Source organism: Stenella coeruleoalba, assembly GCF_951394435.1.
Source record: "Stenella coeruleoalba genome assembly, chromosome: 11".
Classification (NCBI taxonomy): Eukaryota; Metazoa; Chordata; class Mammalia; order Artiodactyla; family Delphinidae; genus Stenella; species Stenella coeruleoalba.
In genome coordinates this window covers 3,574,819-3,592,733 of record NC_137157.1, presented here as the reverse complement: position 1 = coordinate 3,592,733, position 17,915 = coordinate 3,574,819, and the positions used below count along the sequence as shown (strand labels likewise).

The window sequence follows — 17,915 nt, the reverse complement described above, 5'->3', positions numbered from 1 at the left end:
TGGGCGACGGGTGCGCACCTGGTCAGGTCTGCAAAGGAGCGGGGGACAGCCAAACGCCCCTCGCTGTAGAGAGACCTGTGGGGAGCAGGGCTGGCAGGGGGAAGGTAAAAGGCACAGGAGTGTGTGCGTGTGTGTGTGTGTGTGTGTGTTATGTGATGTATGTCTGTGTGGCGTGTACATGTGATGTGCGTGTGTGTGAGATGTGTGTGTTATGTGATGTATGTCTGTGTGGCGTGTACATGTGATGTGTGTGTGTGGTGTGTGATGCGTCTGTGTGTGGCGTGTATATGTGGCGTGGGGTGTGTGCGCACGTGTGTGGGACAGTCATGGCAGGTCTGGGGGAGGAGGGGCAGGGCGGGAAGCAGGAGATGACGGTGTGAACGTGGTTCCCGCCAAGAGGCGCTTCAGAAGATGCCGGGGTGGGGGCCCGCGGAGGGGAGCGCAGCCAGGCCGAAGCCCTCGGCCCTGGAGGGGGGCCAGGGCTGGGGCCCAGGAAGGGAAGGGAGCGTAGAGGTTTTTACGGCTTCAGTTTTTCGATAAATAAAGAGACAATTGCCTTCTGGTCCTAAGCGATAGCTCAGGGCTTTGAACTAGGAAAACTAGACTCTCCGGAGGCAGTGATGCACCCGCACAGCTTGTGTTGGAAGCTTCAGGAGCACGGAGACAAGGACAGGGTCTCTGGAAAGTTTAAACACTGAAAACCATCGGTCCGTCCACCCTTCCATCCACCCACCCACGGCCTAGGCACACCCTCCCACCTAACCCCCCCACCCCGCAGAGGTGTCCAGAGCAGGCTTCCAACCACTGACTCCGTTTCCCAGGCTGGAAACCCTCCCTGAAGGCAGGATTTCTGTCTCTGGCCCCGGGGCTAGCCTAGCCCCTAGGAGGCCGGGGTCAAGGTGAGATCGGCTACTTCTGTGAAGCCCCTGAGCTGAGCACCTGTCACGTGGGGCTGTCACACGACCCCCTGCTCTGAACTGGCTTCTTGAGCCTGGAGGCCCCATCTGTCCACCCCAAGCCCCGCACTGGCCCTCTCCCCGCCCCCAGCTCCCTTCAAGCCTCTCGCCCTCCGCCTCTGAGTTTCAAGGTTGTTGAACTGCCTCACCTCCTGGCCCGGCCCTGGAGCCCCCTCCCCTATGGGGCGAGGCTGCCAGGATGGGCCCCTCAGAGGCCAGACACCTGCCCACACCACGGGGAGGGGAGGCCGGAAGCCCAGACCATGGCAGGCCTGCCCCAGGCTGGGGCTTCGGGGTGACTTCACTACTGTCTTTGAAGCAAATTCCCAGAACCCCGACACACCCATCTTTTTAAAATATAAATTAAAAATGCATTCCAATGCCAAAAATAATGATTCCAGCTTCTCCACGGCTCCTGGCTGTAAGTCAAGAGTTACCTACACACCTGAGAGGTTGAAACCCGGCGAACCTGAAAAATCACAGTGCTTTCCAAACTCCTGGTGCAGGTACACGGCCCGGCCCGGCCCGACCCAGCCCAGCCCAGCCCAGCCTGCAGCCATACTTGGGGACCCCCTCCTTTCAGAAAGGGGGTGCTCTCCCTAACCCCTCTCCTCACGTCCATTGAGGGGTGGGGGGAACAGAAAATAACCAACCCTGAAGTCAGCTAAACGGTGGCTCCTAAAAGATACGTCCAGGGCTTCCCTGGTGGCGCAGTGGTTGAGAGTCCGCCTGCCGATGTGGGAGATGCGGGTTCGTGCCCCGGTCCGGGAAGATCCCACATGCCGCGGAGCGGCTGGGCCCGTGAGACATGGCCGCTGAGCCTGCGCGTCCGGAGCCTGTGCTCCGCAACGGGAGAGGCCACAACAGTGAGAGGCCCGGGTAGCACAAAAAAAAAAAAAAGATACGTCCACATCCTAATTCCCGGAACCTGTGACTATCACCCCATGTGGCAAAAGAGTGACAATCATGTCACGTGGCAAAAGATGTGATTAAATTAAGGATCTTGGACTGAGACCCTCCTTATTAGCCGGGTGGGCCCTCTGCAATCACGCGAATCCTTACGAAAGAGGGGCAGCTGCAGTTTACAGACCATGTGAGGACGGAGACACAAGCCCAGGGAGCCCGAGGGCACCACGGCTGGAAGAGACAAAGGGACCCGCCCCTGGTGTCCCCAGAGCCTTCGGGGGGAGCGGGGCCCCGCCCACACCTTGATTTCAGAATCCTGACCTCTGGAACCGTGAGAGGATGAATTTCTGCTTGTGTTAAGCCACCCAGCCTACAGTCTTCTATTCCGGCAGCCACAGGAAACCACTACAAATCCCAAACACACCACGGAAACCGGACAGACTCAGCAGAAATCTCTTCCTGGGGACAGTCCCCTAAGGAAGCAGCGCCCCTAACACCTTTCAGCGACTCCGTAAGCCTCAGCAGAGCTGGAGCCGTGGAAGAGAAAGCCCCCTCTGTCCCCCAGGTCTTTGTGGTGCCCAGTGGGCCGCAGCTAAGGACCCAGGAAGCATCAAATGAACACACAGGTGGACCCCAAAATCTTGGCTGCCAAAGCCAGTGGGGGAGGCCCCCCAGGGGGCCGGACACTGGCACGTGGGGTGCCTGGGGCAAAGGTGCACCTGGTGACCAGGGGAGAGTTCACCGAGCTGACCCCCAGGGCCTGAGCGTCCAGAACCCCATCTTGGCTCCTGAACCCCCTGAAAGCAAAGGCAGGGTTCTTCCCAGCCAAGGATGTGGGCTCAGAAGGATACAGCTGGTGGCAGCTCAGGAGACATCTGGGGTCCCAGAATGGTGGAGGGTCCCACCTCGGGGCAGCCTGGGCCCCAGCCAACATCCCCCAGGGGCCTGGTGGGAGGGAGGCTCACTCTGTCCTGGGGCCCGACGGGGAGGCTGTCCAGGGCCCTCCTTGTGCCCTTGTGGGCCTCTGCAGGCCTCTCTCCAGAGACCATGGGATGGGGGGCGGTGCACAGCCTGGAAACTGCCTCATCCAGGGAGGCCCCGGCTTTGGAAGAGGTCACCCAGAAACCCCGGGGCCAGGGCATCTGTCCTGCAACGTCCCAAGAACCAGCTCCAGGATAGCATCTCAGACACAGGACTAGGATTTAGTTCTGATGACATGCAGCCCTCTGAGGGTCGGGGCACGGGAGGGCCTGGGGAGGTCTCCTGGAGAGGGTGGGCTTGCGTGGGTGGGGTGGGAGACGCCCTGCACCCCAGGGAAGATGGAAGCCTGGAGGCCGGGCTGAGGGTCCCTGCTGACCATGGGAAGAACCTGTCGGTGGAAAGTAAACTCGCAGCTGTGGGCAGCGAGGCTGGAAAGGGGCGTCCCCAGCGCTTTATCAGCTAGTAGGGAAACCGTGCCAACTCTGAAATGGCGACGTGTCCAAACTCAGCCGGAATGCTAACTAAAACCTTAATCATCCCTGCACAACAGCGGCTCGGCCCCCGATGGTTCAAATTCCCCTTCCCGCGTGGTGCTGGGAGGAAGGACGCTCCCGGGACAGATGAACACCCAGAGAAGAGCGCGCGTTCTTTATTCGCCGCTTGGACTCAGGACAGCCGCGTTGCCCTGGCTGACACCCACTCCCTCCTCCAGCTGCGCCCGGCGACCCCAGCAGAGAAGTCTCACCCCGTTACCCCAGCCCTGCAGGCACTGGGAGCACGACAAGAGACATCTGTCTGTCCACATCAGGGAAAGGGCTCAGGAGGGGGCGACGGGCAACAGCGTGAGCGGAGACCACTCTCCCTGGGGAAGTCGGGGGTGGCCCCTCACGGGTCAAGGGCTCAAACTGGACTCCCAGTAACTCCTGGTGGCCCTTGGTCCACGTGGTGCCTCCAAGGAACAGCGGGGACGGACCCCAGTGCCGATGGCAAAGGCCTCGCTTACTCCTCCCTCCACAAATACTGAGCGTCAAGGGGGTGCTGGGCGCCGGTGGGAGAACACGGAGCCCCGAAGACATCCACATCCTACTCCCTGGGGCCTGAGGCCATGTGCCCTCACACCACAGAAGGGACTTAGCAGGCGTGGGTCAGGTAGGGATCTTGAGACTTGAGACAGGGAAGTTACCCTGGACTCCTGGGGGCCCGGGGTAATGGCCAGGGTCCTCGTGGGGGACGAGGGTCAGCAGTGAAGCTGTGATGACAGAGGCAGAGGCTGGCCTGAGGTGAGGAAGGGCCGCCAGCCAAGGGAGGCAGGCAGCCTCTAGAAGCTGGAAAAGGAGAGATTCTCCCCCGGCGCCTCCAGCAGGAACTCGGCGAGAATAACTCCGTGCTGCTTAAGCTACTCGTCTGTGGGACTCGGTCACAGCAGCTGCAGGACACGAGCTGAGGGCGGGAAGGCAAGGCCAGTCCTGGCTCTCATGGAGCTGCCTTCCGGCTCTTTCTGCAGAAGCAGCTGCTCTCCACATGCGCACACACCGGATACTCACAGCCTGCATGGGGGAGACTCCCGGCAGGAACTGGCCAAGGAGCCTCGCCTCCCCTCGGACAGCGGGTACGACGACCCAGGAAGGTTCTAACAGCACGTGGCCTGTCCTCAGGCCACTCTGCTCACCGTGGTCAGACATTTCAGCGTATACCTGTGTTCCTCACCGACCCACGCCCTGCGCCCAGCTCATCTGACCCACCTAGAAGCTGGCTGGGTGGACACGAGGAACGCTTGTTTTCAGCTCTCTGGAAAGAAAACGAACCACAGGAGCCTGTCAGAGTGTTCTCCGTCCCAGCAGACGCTCGACAAGCAGGTCGGCAAGCAGTGGCCATCACCACCAACCCCCAGAAGCCCTGCGGCCCGTGGAACTGTGTTCCCAGCAGCCAAATCATGTTCAATCCCTAACCCCTGGTGCTTGTGAATTCATCTCACTTGGAAATAGGTTCTCGCAGATGTGATCAGGTTAACATGAGATTATACTGGACTAGCGGGGGCCCTAGTCCAATGACTGGTGTCCTTTTAAAATGAGAGAAATTTGGACACAGAGACAGAACACACCGGGGGCGGGGGGTGCCGTATGAGGACAGAGGCAGAGACTGAAGACATGCAGCTACAAGCCGAGGACCACCCAGGACCACAGGAAGCTAAGAAGAGGCAGGAAGGACCCTCCCCTGGGCCTCTGCAGGGAGCACGTCCCCGCCGACACCTTGATTTTGGACTTCAGGCCTCCAGAGCTGTGAGAGAATAAATTTATGTTATTTTTTATCTTAATAAATTTATTTTATTTTTGGCTGCGTTGGGCCTTCGTTGCTGCGCGCGGGCTTTCTCTAGTTGCGGTGAGTGGGGTCTATTCTTCATCGCAGCGCACGGGCTTCTCATTGCGGTGGCTTCTCTTGTTGCGGAGCACGGGCTCTAGGTGCGCGGGCTTCAATAGTTGTGGCACACAGGCTCAGTAGTTGTGGCTTGTGGGCTCTAGAGCGCAGGCTCAGTAGTTGTGGCACACGGGCTTAGTTGCTCCGCGGCATGTGGGATCTTCCCAGACCAGGGCTCGAACCCGTGTCCCCTGCATTGGCAGGTGGATTCTTAACCACTGCGCCACCAGGGGAGTCCAATTTCTGTTATTTTAATCCACCCAGTGTGTGGTCCTTTGTGACAGTAGCCCCAGGAAGCTAACAGAAGCCGTTAGCCCCCTCCCTGTCCCCCGTGGCCGTTTGGCTGTGCAGGGACACCCAGGCCAGACGCAAGGAGGGGAATTATTCTGTTTGTCAAAACCCCAGCTTTGGGGGAAAGAATTCCATGGAAGAGGAAAGGAGATCCCTGGCTAAATTTATCCCTACCGCAATCTCCCTGTATATGATTTTAATGGAAAACAAAGTCTTCCTGAAGTGCAATAATGCCCTAGCTTTACAATAATGTACTAGAGAAACACTGGATATCCCCAACCTGGAACCGGTAGAAAGAGCCCAGCGTCAAAGACGGCAGAGGTGCTAAAGAGAGAGAAACCTGGAGTAATCCTGAGTATTTGAAAAGTACATTTTCCTAAGAAACGATTCTGTTTCTGCTTTATTTGAGATTTTAATTATAGGCCAGGTAACGATTTTCATTTTGAATGATAATTAACTCTCCGGTTTAAGGACCAAATTCAACTTGACGACGAACTCTTCCAAGTGGAGCTTTAATCCAGTAAATTGCAGTAAGTGCAGCAAACTCATTTCTCTTGTGTTATGGGAATGTCACCCCACAGGAGGACAGCACGGCTCAGACGCACGAAGCATTTTTAGTCTGATACGGGGGTGCAGGGTCAGTGTACCCCAGGACGATGGAGAGACACTGTTACTCTGATGAGAGAATTCAAGATAAAACTCAGAGCTGGAGTAAGAATCAGAGAAGAATTGATTTAAATTTTTCCCCATGAGCAGAAAAGATGATTCGATTTTTACATTACAAGTTTCTCTTGGGGCTTCCCTGGTGGCGCAGTGCAGGGGACGCGAGTTCGTGCCCTGGTCTGGGAGGATCCCACATGCCGCGGAGCGCCTGGGCCCGTGAGCCATGGCCGGCTGGGCCTGCGCGTCCAGAGCCTGTGCTCCGCAACGGGAGAGGCCACAACAGTGAGAGGCCCGCATACAGCAAAATAAAATAAAATAAAAAGTTTCTCTTGGCCTTGAACCTACACAAAATATCCTGGCCCTGGGGACAGTCAGGGCCCCCAGCCCTGCTGAGGTCACCCCAGGGAACAGTCAGGGTCCCAGAAGCCCCCCTCACAGGACAACTGGGACACCCCATCCTGGGGTTGTTAGCACCAAGCTCAAACCCAGCGTCACTGAGACTCTCCTAAGTGGCCCCTGACCCTCTGATCCCAAAACCAGGCTAAATCCAGCTGGGGCACAAACTTGACGACACAGGGTCCAGCAGCCTGGATGTCCGAAGCCCAGGGACAGCCGTGTGTTTCATGCACAGAGGCAGGACTGTTGGCTGGTATTTGCCGAAACACCCTCTGAACCCAGACAAGCGGCCTGGGGTCTAAACACAGAGGCTCAGGAATAAACGGGACCCTCCCCTCTGTCCCCCCCCGACACGCAGATGACCGAGAGGTCCCTGAAAGCCCTCCTTCCCCGGTGACATCAAAGCTGCCGCCTTCTCAGGAATGCACCCCTGGGCCCACGCGGCTGTGACATAAATCACTGCCCGCTGCTCTCATCCTGGGAGGATGTGTGTGAGGAAGGGGAAGGGATTCCAAGGCAGCCGTGGGCCGGGGCCACGTGGGCACACGGCTGGGCAGTGACCCGAGTGGAGCTTGGTGGGCACACCCACCAGCAGGACAGGAAGGGACACAGCAGACGGAAGGGGGAGCCCCATCCCCTCCAGCTCAGCCACGGGAGCGGCAGAGGCTCTGCTCTGAGCACAGCACAGAATCCCAGAACTCCAGGACGTCTTCTGAGGCCTGCGAGGAGGAATGGCCCAGTTAACCCCTGACCCCGTCGTCCCGCGTCGGTATTTATCACGTGCCTACCTGACGGACAAAGATGCTGGACGCAGCGGGGAGGGAGCAGACAGCACCAAGCAGATGTGGACTCGAGCCGCCGACCTCTGCCGTGGGCGAGGGGCGGGCAGGGGAACGGGGACACGGAGGTGACGTTCGGGAAGACAAGGGAAAGCGCACTCGAGGGGCAGGGCCCCGGGGAGAGGAGCCGGGCTTGTTTCTGGAAGGTGAGCAAGGGGCAGTGGGGTGGGGCGGGGCCGGCCCCTGAGGCTCTGGAAGGAAACCCCCGGGGCCCCCCACCCGGCTCTGCATCTTGGTATCCCTGAAATGGGTGACCACTGTCCCTGCCTCATGGGGTTGTGACAGGCACGGGGAAAGGGCCTGGAGCAGAGCCTGGGTGGACACGTGCTCTCCGCCACGTCAGCGAGGAGTGATTAGACCCTTTAATTAGGGAGACGACGCCTCAAGAGGCCACAGGACCCGGACGCAGAATCACATCCTGAGGCTTGCCCCGGATGGGTTCAGTCCAGGGTCCTCCTGGGCGGGAAGAGTTTCCTGCCACCCCCTCGGGTAACAGGGTGACGGCGAGTGAAACCCTCTCCCTGCGGCCACTGCTCAGCGACGGCTCTCCTTCTCACCCATCACACTTCATTCGGAACCCTGCACGCAGAAGGCGCTTTTTAATAGACGCTGTGGAGTCAAGGAAGCAAGAGAAAGGACCCAGTAAACAGGCAAACCAGGCCATTCCGCCCTCGAGGAATCCACGGGGCGGACAAGCCTGAGCTCAGAGGCCAGCGCGCCAGGTTCGAATCCTGACTCACCCCCGCCCGGGTCTAGAGCAGGGCTCCTCCCTCCACCACAGACACGAGGACCATTCTCCGTGGGGGGCACAAGCACCCCACCCCCAGCTGAGACAACCAAAAACCCTTTGGATACTGTCATGTGTCCCCCGGGGGCAGAATCACCCCCGCTGAGAACCTCTGGGCTAGAAACTTGAAGGTCCCGTACCACAGTCTCTCCATTTATAAAATGGGGACATACAGTGCCAGGAGGACTGGGGTAACAGTGTAGCATCATCTGGAACAGTACAGCACGTTAAGTGCCCAATAAGTACTATTTGCAGGTCGCTGCTGTCCTGAGGGTCCTGGAAATAAGTGGATCACACCCAAAATGAGAGCAGAGCAACCAACGCGTGAACAAGGCACTGAGAAAGTTTCCAAGATCGACAGTCACTGTCCAAGGAAGTTGGGAAAACTTCCAGAACCTTCCGACAGCAGGGACAGCGCTGAGCTGGGTCCTGAGGTAGGTAAGGACAGAGGGACGGCAGGTGCGGGGGTGGGGAGATGGGAGGAACGGGCTACGTCCTTGGGGAGCTTAACCAAAAGCAAAGCCAAAACCAAAGCTATGCTGTTCACAGGCCGGAAGACAGAGGAGCCGGGACCAAGGAAGCCGGCGCACGTGCTTGTCACACAGGACAGTCGCTGAGCTGCGCCGCGATGCCTCCAGTCCTTCTGTCCCCGTTCCCTTCCGAGTGGGGTCCCCTGCAGACCCCCGCCAGGCCCCCACGCAGAGCCGTGAGAAGGGGAGATGCCTCCTCCCTGCAAGGACAGGGGGGTCATGTTCCCTGGGGCCTCAGAGCTTCCCTGAGGCCAGAGTGGACTGAAGAAACACAGGGGAGCTGTCGGGGTATTTTTCCAGCATCAAATTCATGAGCTTTTCCTGAAATTAACTGATACCTTCCTTCACCCAGCTCGTCTCCCGTCTGGCAACACAGGAAGCCAGGGTCCTCCGGAGGCCTTGGGCCCCTTCCAGCTTCCCGCCCGCCAGGCCCGAGCTCGGCTTACCAGGGAGCAAGTAATAAAAGTCTGGCGACGACAGCACGGCTTTCACCGCGAATAAATGGGTTCAATTACCTGAACCAAGAGAGCAGGGCTTCAAAGGAAGAAAGGAAGAAAGAGAGGAAGGGGGACCGAGGAAAAATAATCAGTCTGAATCAGTCTTATCTCGGAGGGAAATACATATGATAATTTAGTACCAAAGACATTCAAATTAGCCCCCTGCCAATCAAGACATTTCAGTGGTGATGACACAGTGGGTCATTCCCAGGCATAATTTCTCTAGAAATGACTCTGGCGATGAAAACAAAATTTGAGAACTCTGGAAGTCCTTTCCACCCAATGGGTTGAGGCCTCTTTGGAGGGGATCCAGGGTCCACGGGTCCCTAGCGGCCTCTACTTATCCTGCCCAGACACGGCCCCAAGCTCACATCCGGGACTCCTGGAAGCCAGGACTGCTGCTGCAGCCACGAGACAAGCTGGTGTCCTCGACCGAGGTAGACCCCACCCTTCAGATCCATCTTCAAGATGAAATCACCAGATTCTGGGGGTGCTCAGGGGTGCCCCCCACCAGGTCCCCACCACTACATGTCTCCACCAGGGAGAGGGCCGGTCACCTTGGGGGGCCCACCCGATTGGGCAGGGGTAGGTCCGCTGCGTGCGCTGGCCGGGCATATAGCAGGCACTCAACTAATACTCCTGGAGCGAGTGGACAACTGCTCACTGGCTGACTCCCCGGAGGGCACCAGGCTCTGTCCCGGGGCCCGGGGCTACAGCTTCCCCACTTGAAGCAGGAGTCATCCGCAGAAGCTCTCCCCCATCCAGGCCCCGTGGCAGGGAGGGGGACAGGGACACCAGCCCCGCGGGGGACGCTGCTCCGCTGTGAGGGAGGCCGGCTGTGCTGCGGCTGGCACACCTGGTCAGGCACTCCAGAAGAGGCCGAGGTGCCACCTCAACGCCGTGGAGAGGGAAGGGGAGGAGGGAGAGGACCCCCACCTGCGTGGCACGGCTCCTCGGCACACCCAGAGCCCCCTGATGACTCAGGCGTGGGCTTGGGGGCTGGAGTCGCCTTTGCCTTCCTTCCCGGCTCAGCACCAAGCTCCAGCGTAGCCAGTAATTTGGGGTTAACACTTGAGAGACCGCGGGGAAGAGATCTCCAGAGCTGGACGGGACGGATGGACAGGCAGACAGACACAGACGGGCGAGGGGAGGAGAGACACAGGCAGGCGATTGAGCCTTTCTCGCCGCAGCGGTGCCAGCGGATTATAACCAGGCTGGTGCTCAGACGCGGCAAGCCGGGGCACACACCCATCTCCCCAGGCTGCCCGACACCCCCCCTTCTGGCTGGGGCTCCTCCCTTCAGATGCAAAGCACCACATGGCCGCCTTCCTCTATCTGTGCTCCCACCCCAGGCTTGCTCCCTTCCTGCCCGATGAATACCTGTTAATCCTGTAAGCCCCGTCCTAGGCTCCATCAGTTGCGCTGCGTCCCACACGCCCGGAAACCATTTCTCCAGTGTTTACACCAAACACGTCAACCGAGGACACAGTCCGCGGAAGACTCTCAAAACCACCTCCGGGACGAATCAGGTCCCACCCAACCTCAGAGAACTTTCCAAAAAGACAGACGGCCACCCTCTGCCACAGTATACTTGTTTGTCAAGTGGGCCGTCCTGCTATGTAACAGGCCATCGAAGATCAAAGCAAGAGCATATGTTTCTGCACTGCTCTCGGCGGGTTTTTTATTTTTAAAAACAACCGTTGGCTGCCTTTAGAGCAATTCATCTTTGTGACAAATCAGGACGTTTCGAGGTAAGTGTATCTTCAAGGCAGAGAAGATGAGAAATTTCTACAGTGACAATGAGGCATGAAAAAACCAACAGTCTTTCCAGACCCAAGTGATCAGCGGCTCACAATTTCTATCCCAGTTATCACACTGTTTTCCAGTAACCAATTAAACTCGAAGTCCGTAATGAACTGCTTTAAATTTGAAGCCACTTATAACAAGCACGTCATTACATACATGCAGATGTTTTAGGTGGCTCTGGCGCTATCATCCTCCTCCTACTGTCCTTATAAAGAGAGTGGCTTAGGTGGCATGGGATCAGTAGAGACCTCGAGGCTGTGCTCAGCAAGTGGCGCCAACGCCCAGGCCCATGGTCCATCCTTTGACCCTGCCCCCGAGGGAAGTGGACAGAGGAAACCGCCTGACACCCTCCGACCTGTGGACTGGGGGCCTCGTGTGAAGCAGAGGTGACCCGGGGCCGCCCCACCGCCTGTGCCACCCCGGGACCCGCGAAGGGTGACACGTACCTGTGAAGTCCTCCTGACACTCGCAGGTGTAGCCGCCCTCCCGGCTGCGACACCGGCCGTGGGCACCGCAGGGGCTGGAGTAGCACAGGTCAATCTCGGTCTCGCAATAGTCGCCGGTGAAGCCGGGCGGGCAGCGGCAGCGCAGCCCGTTGACGGGATGGATGGGCCGGAAGAGCACGGTCGGGGAGCTGATGAAGGGGGCCGAGCTGTCGAACTTGAGCACCGACACGCACTTCATGTAGTTCTCGCACGGCTCTCGCAGACAGATGTTGTCGTCGAAGGGCAGGACGCGCTGGGTGGACACGGCCGTCAGCAGCGTCCGGTTCAGGTAGATCTGCTCCTGTAGGTCCTCCGATGGGAAAAACTTGTCCCGGACGCCTCCGGGGAGCAAGGCCGAGAAGGTCACGTTCAGGATGTTGGAGCTGACGTCCGTGTCGTTCTGAATGTTGAAGACGAAGACGGCGTCCTTGGTGGTGGACAGCACCGTGGCCACCCCTTCCACGAAGCGGGCCAGCAGTGGGGACAGGAACTTCTCCTGCGACATGTTCTCCAGGCGCACGGTGATGCTGTTGGTCAGCATGTCGTCCGTGATGACGGTGACCCGCAGGGTGCAGAGCGCCGCCACACTGTGGATGCCGTCTGCGAGACACAAGGGGGCGTCACTCGGGGGCCTGCCTGCCCGGTCCCCACCCCGGCCCGACCGGGAACAACACCCCCGAGCCCCGTGCCCTGCCCCGCCCCACCCATGACCACCACCTTCACCCCACGTCCCAGACCCCCTTCCCCTCCTTCCACACTCGGCTCCCATCACGCCCGTCAAGCTCAGAAGCCCCCAATGGAAACCCCCCAACTGCTCATCAGGGCATCTCAACAACCACCACGATCCAGCCCCCCAGCCTCACACGCTTTGCTCCAGACACGTGGGGACGCAGAGCCCCTGCTTTACCTCCTCTGCACCTGCTCCAGCCACTAGGTGACCCTGCCCATCCCCCAGCCCAGTTCAGACCCCACAGTGTCCAGCACGGTCCAGCCCAGGTACGGCCTTGTCTTGTGCAATGCTGGCGGCTTCCCCGCTCTTAGCTGTGACCGACTTATCTCCAGGCGCCCAGCACACAGGACAGGACAGCACGTGCTCCCTCAGAGAGACACACGAGAGGATGCTGCGTCTCAGCCAGCACAGGTGAGCCGCTCACGGAACGAGCCACGTAGGACGTGGGGACTGGAGAGGGTGGAGTATTGGGTTACCAGCTTGAGCACACCATAGGTTCCGAGCCCAGAACCAGAGGAGCTGTCCAGGGGCCGCCACAGGAGCTCTGCTCACGATGGCCACAGGGCAGCAGCATCACCTCCAGGGCAGCCCTGATAGATGCAGCCATGCTGCCCAGAGGGCCTTCACCTGCCTCCCAGTGCCCGGCCCCCCAGATGTGCTCTGGGACCCGAGAAAAACCTGGCAAAGTTCACATCCTTCTGGCTCAGCTCAGATCCGTGTCCCTGCAGCCCTGATGGATCCCCCCACGAGCACACCCACCCCAGTTTCCATGAGGCGTCTGGGCAAGCCCGTGAGCCCCCGGCGGGTCCCACCCCTCTCGAAGCTGTAGCCCGAAAGGCAGGCTTATTTCCAGCTTACTTCCGGGAAGCTGGAGGAAAGTCTTAGGACCACTGAGAGGATGCATTCAGGTGACACCACTTGGAGGCCATCTTGTCACTCTGGACCCAGCACAGTCCCCACCAAGGCACAAGCTTGCAGGGAGCCCTCAGAACAACGGGGAGCGGAGCACAGAAGCTTCTGCGCCTGGGACTGTTTGCCTCAGACGCAGGAGCCATAAGCCACTTTTGGCGGGGGACGCCGCGCGCCACAAAACTTGTCCAGACAATGGAGAAACATAACTGCTCCTCAAGTCACAGCACATTCAGGGGCAAACCTGAGATTCCGAGGGATTCTGAGAACCAGCATCACCCCATTTGAGAGGTGACAAAAACTGAGACCCTGGGGGGCTTCCCTGGTGGCGCAGTGGTTGAGAGTCCGCCTGCCGATGCAGGGGACACGGGTTCGTGCCCCGATCCGGGAAGATCCCACGTGCCGCGGAGCGGCTGGGCCTGTGAGCCATGGCCGCTGAGCCTGCGCGTCCAGAGCCTGTGCTCCACAACGGGAGAGGCCACAGCAGTGAGAGGCCCACAATCCGCAAAAAAAAAAAAAAAAAAAAAAAAAAAAACTGAGACCCTGGGAAGTCAAGTTTCACACCCACGAACACACGCTTGGTGGAGGGGGGCCCTGGCTTCCCCCCAGTAATTACGACCATCGCCTAGCAGGTCAGGCACCGAGCATTACTGTTCCAGCTGGTCCTCACGATAACCTGGCAAAGCCATATTTTTTTTTTCTTTTTTTTCTTTTTTTTTTTCTTTTTTTTGGCTGCACGGCTCGCAGGATCTTAGTTCCCCGGCCAGGGATTGAACCCAGGCCCCCGGCAGTGAAAGTATGGAGTCCTAACCACTGGACCACCAGGGAATTCCCTGGAAGGACCAAATCTGAAAGAGGAAATAATATTTGTATGACCTCGTTGTGGGGAGGGCGCCCCAAAGGCTGGTGTAAAACCCAGAGGCCGGCGAGGTGTGGGCTCAGCTCTGTGTGCAGCTCCCGCAGAGCAGAAGGTGGATGCTGAGACCGTATCTGCTGCTCGCATACAAAGGACCGTTACTCAGCCGTAAAAGGGAATGAAATTGGGAACTGGAGAGACGTGGATGGACCTAGAGACTGTCATACAGAGTGAAGTCAGAAAGAGGAAAACAAGTATCATATATTAACGCATATATGTGGAACCTAGAAAAATGGTACAGATGAACCGGTTTGCAGGGCAGAAATAGAGACACAGACGCAGAGAACAAACGTATGGACACCAGCCGGGGAAAGCAGGGGTGGGGGGGTGGGATGAAGTGGGAGATTGGGATTGACATATATACACTAATATGTATATAATAATAACTAATAAGAACCTGCTGTATAAAAAAATAAATAAAACAAAATTCAAAACCAAACAAAACAAAGGGCCAGTGGCTGGAATAAGTAATGAGGAAGAGAAATTACGGCAAAAGGTGGCACAGCCCATACGGCACGAAGCCTCAGAGATAGCACCACCCTCCTTCCCTCCCCCACACGCCAGCTACACCCAGGCAACAGGGCACATTTATTCACACTGCGGCCACAGCAGTCGTCCTAAAACACTGGAATGTCCTAAAACGTCCTAAAACACTGTGGCCACAGCACTCATCCTAAAACATCACACCACTCCCTTGGGGCCCCCAAAGGCACCCAGGATAAAACCCATACTGCCTACCCTATCTTATGGTCCTATGTGGTCCGTCCCCGTCACCCTCCCGTGTCTTAGAGACACCTCGCTGCCCCAGGGCCTTTGCACACTTCATCTTCCTCCTGGAACACCGCCCTCCTTGTCGCCAGTGGCTGCTCCCAGGGCCACCCGGGTCTCAGCTGCATGTCCCTCATCAGAGGGGCCCTCCGCATACCCCATGCTCTGCCACATCCTCACTTTAACTCCCTCACAGGAGCGGCCGCAAGCTGCCTTTTATTTGTTCATATCTGTCTCTCTCCCCGCAGTGAACCCATGAGGACCAAGAACTTGTAGGTCTTTTTCCTGCTGTGCCCGTCACTTCTAGAACAGTCCCTGGCACTCAGAAGCTCCTGGATAAACATTCAGGGAAGGGAGGGAGGGAGGGGAGAGTCCCTCTTCCAGTGGCATCTCTTTAACCCCAAGACTGACACTGACACAAACAGCATCAGAGCCTCCATTTTTCCATCTAAGCTATTTTTCTGTGGGTGTTTCTTTTCTCTCTTTTTTTTTTTGCGAAGGCCCATTACAATAATATAGGATATTGTTTGTTTCCTGGTGGCAGCTGTTAAGAAACAACCTTTTAATCTTAAACCACACACAAATTTGTTCTGGTCCAAGATTCGAGGGTCATGCTGATTTTAAGCTCCAAGTTCAGGCCATCTGGGCATGCTCCAGGCTCTTCTGCCCACTCCCTCCCCGGGGATGGGGAGGGAGCCCAGGAAGGCACGGCATGGAGGAATGCCCAGGAACAAGGAACCACGTAATGACCAGAAAATAGCATTAAATATTAACTCACGTCCAACATGCTGCAAAATATAATACGCACCTGACTGCTAATTTTACTGTTAATTTCTTTCAAGACCGTGGACCGTCCTGGACTACCAGGTCCTGGAGACAATGAACACGCTGTGTGCTTAACTCATCTGGGTTGGATTTCTAAGTCGCCACGAGCACAAATGCGACTACCCATCAACAGGGAGCCGCTGAAATAAAGGACGGCTGTTCTCCCCCTGTAGCTCGGCTCAGCGAAACCCGCTAGGTGACACTCGCCTCCGCTGGTGTCAGGGCAGATCCAGACAACGTGATGTTAAAGGGAAAAGTCAGTCACTTTTCACACGGAACAAAAAAATATGTTTGCACACAAATCCAGAGAGCCGTCGGCAGGGACAGCAAAAGCTTCAGGGCTGACGGTGATTCTCTCTGGGTCGCTGACTTTGCTTTTCAATAAACTTTTTATTTTGGAGCAGTTCTAGATTAACAGAAAAATTGCGAAGACAGTGCAGAGCGGTCCCGTCTACCCAGCACCCAGGTTCCCCTGCCATTAATACCATTGTGACGTCAGCGTGGGGTATTTGTTAGAATGAATGAAGCGATACGGACACATTATTAACTGAAGTCCGTAGGCCACTCATACTTCCTTGGTTTTACCTACTGTCCTTTCTCTGTCCCAGGACCCCACATGACATGAGTCGTCCTGTCTCCTTGCTCCTCCGGCTGTGACGGACTTTCTCAGACTTTCCTTGTTTCTGATGGACCCTGACGGCTTGGAGAAGTACTGGTCGGGAATGTTGCTGACATTTAGGTCATTTTCGCTTCTTCCCCTAAACTTTCTTGTATCGTTTTATTCTCCTGCCCGAGCACCCATTAGGTTTATCACTTAGAAAAGGCTGTTTTCATTTTGGAAAACACGGAGCTCACCCAGGGCTCCCCGCAACCTCTGCTGTACGCACTTCGTCCGTGGCTGGAAACAACAGCGCCGGAACCAACGCCTCCAAACCGGGCCAGCAGTTTCCACGGCTTTCCCTAGGAACGGTGAGTCACTTCATTGTCCCTAAGTCACTGCGGGAAAGAGGCAGAACAGATGGCAGAGCGGGGCTGTGGGGTGCCCACCGGCAGGTGCTTCCCACAAAACCCCCGACGGTGCAGGTGAGGGGCGCTCCGCAGGTCTTCATGGAGGGTGGGGCCAGTCCACGCGTCCAGCTCTGGTCAGAGGACAGCCGTCGTCTACAATCTCATCCCTGTGGTCCACTCAGCCCTGGGGGTCTCAGTGCCCAAGGAGCTGGTGGCCCACAAGGAGGCAAGGGACACAGCCGAGTTTGCAAGAGGCAAGACAGGAGGACCCCAGGAGGCAGCGGGGAGGGCAGGGTCCACGGAGGAATGGACATTGGCACACAGTGGAGTGCAACCATCTTCCCAGCACAAAATGCGAAAAAACAGCAAGGGCTGGCCACTCGGTGGCGGGAGGCTGTGTCAGTCCTGGGGCTGCACCACAGCCCGAGGCTCACATAACTGATCCTCTCACAGCCTGGAGGCCAGAAGTCCAAGATCAAGTGTCAGCAGGGTCGGCTCCACGTGGGGTTCGGAGGGAGAATCCATCCCGTGGCTCTGTCCCAGTGTCCAGTGGCTGCTGGCGGTCCTTGGTATCCCCAGCTGGAAGATGCCTCACTCCCGTCCCTGCCTCATCATCACGCGGCCTCTCCCCACGTGAGTCTGTGCCCAAATTCCCTTCTAAAAAGGTCACCAGTCGTTGGATCAGGATCCGCCCGAGTCCAGGAGGTGTCAATGCTTAGCTCGATCACATCTGCTCAGATCCAACCTCCAAATAACACCTATGCTGAGGTTCCAGGGGGCCGTGAACTTGGGGGGACGCTACTCCACCCCGGATGGGGATGTGGGTTGGTGGAGACAAGGCCACGGGGGCAGGGGAAGGTCCTGTGACGCTGCCGCCTCCTGGACCCTTGGCGTAGGGCAGTGGGGGGTGGACGCGGGGGAAACGTCCATGGTGTAGACCTCGCTGACCCGGACGGTGCCCCACCACTGCCCGCAGCGGCTCCGCACCGACACCTTCCACGGTGCCGCGCCTCCAGTCCTTGTCACAGCCCGCGAGGGACACCTCTGCTGGTCCTGCACAGATGAGGACACCAAGGCACAAGGGAGCTGACCAGCAGGCCCGGCCGAGGTCACTCGGGCAGCAAGTGGCAGGCCCAGACCGACTGAGCCTGAGCCCCTCCAACGTTGGGCAGAGGGTCCAGAGGACTGCGGTCCTGGCTCGGAGGGT

General features: G+C 57.8%; 1 protein-coding gene across 1 annotated transcript in view; it reads right to left on the bottom strand.

The window, feature by feature from the left end:
• Positions 1-17,915, bottom strand: part of CELSR1 (cadherin EGF LAG seven-pass G-type receptor 1) — a 152,063-nt gene that overhangs the window by 84,943 nt on the left and 49,205 nt on the right. Inside the window, exon 2 of the mRNA XM_079937142.1 lies at positions 11,514-12,152. Coding sequence (XP_079793268.1) covers positions 11,514-12,152 — 639 coding nt within the window. The remainder of the gene's footprint in view (positions 1-11,513; positions 12,153-17,915) is intronic.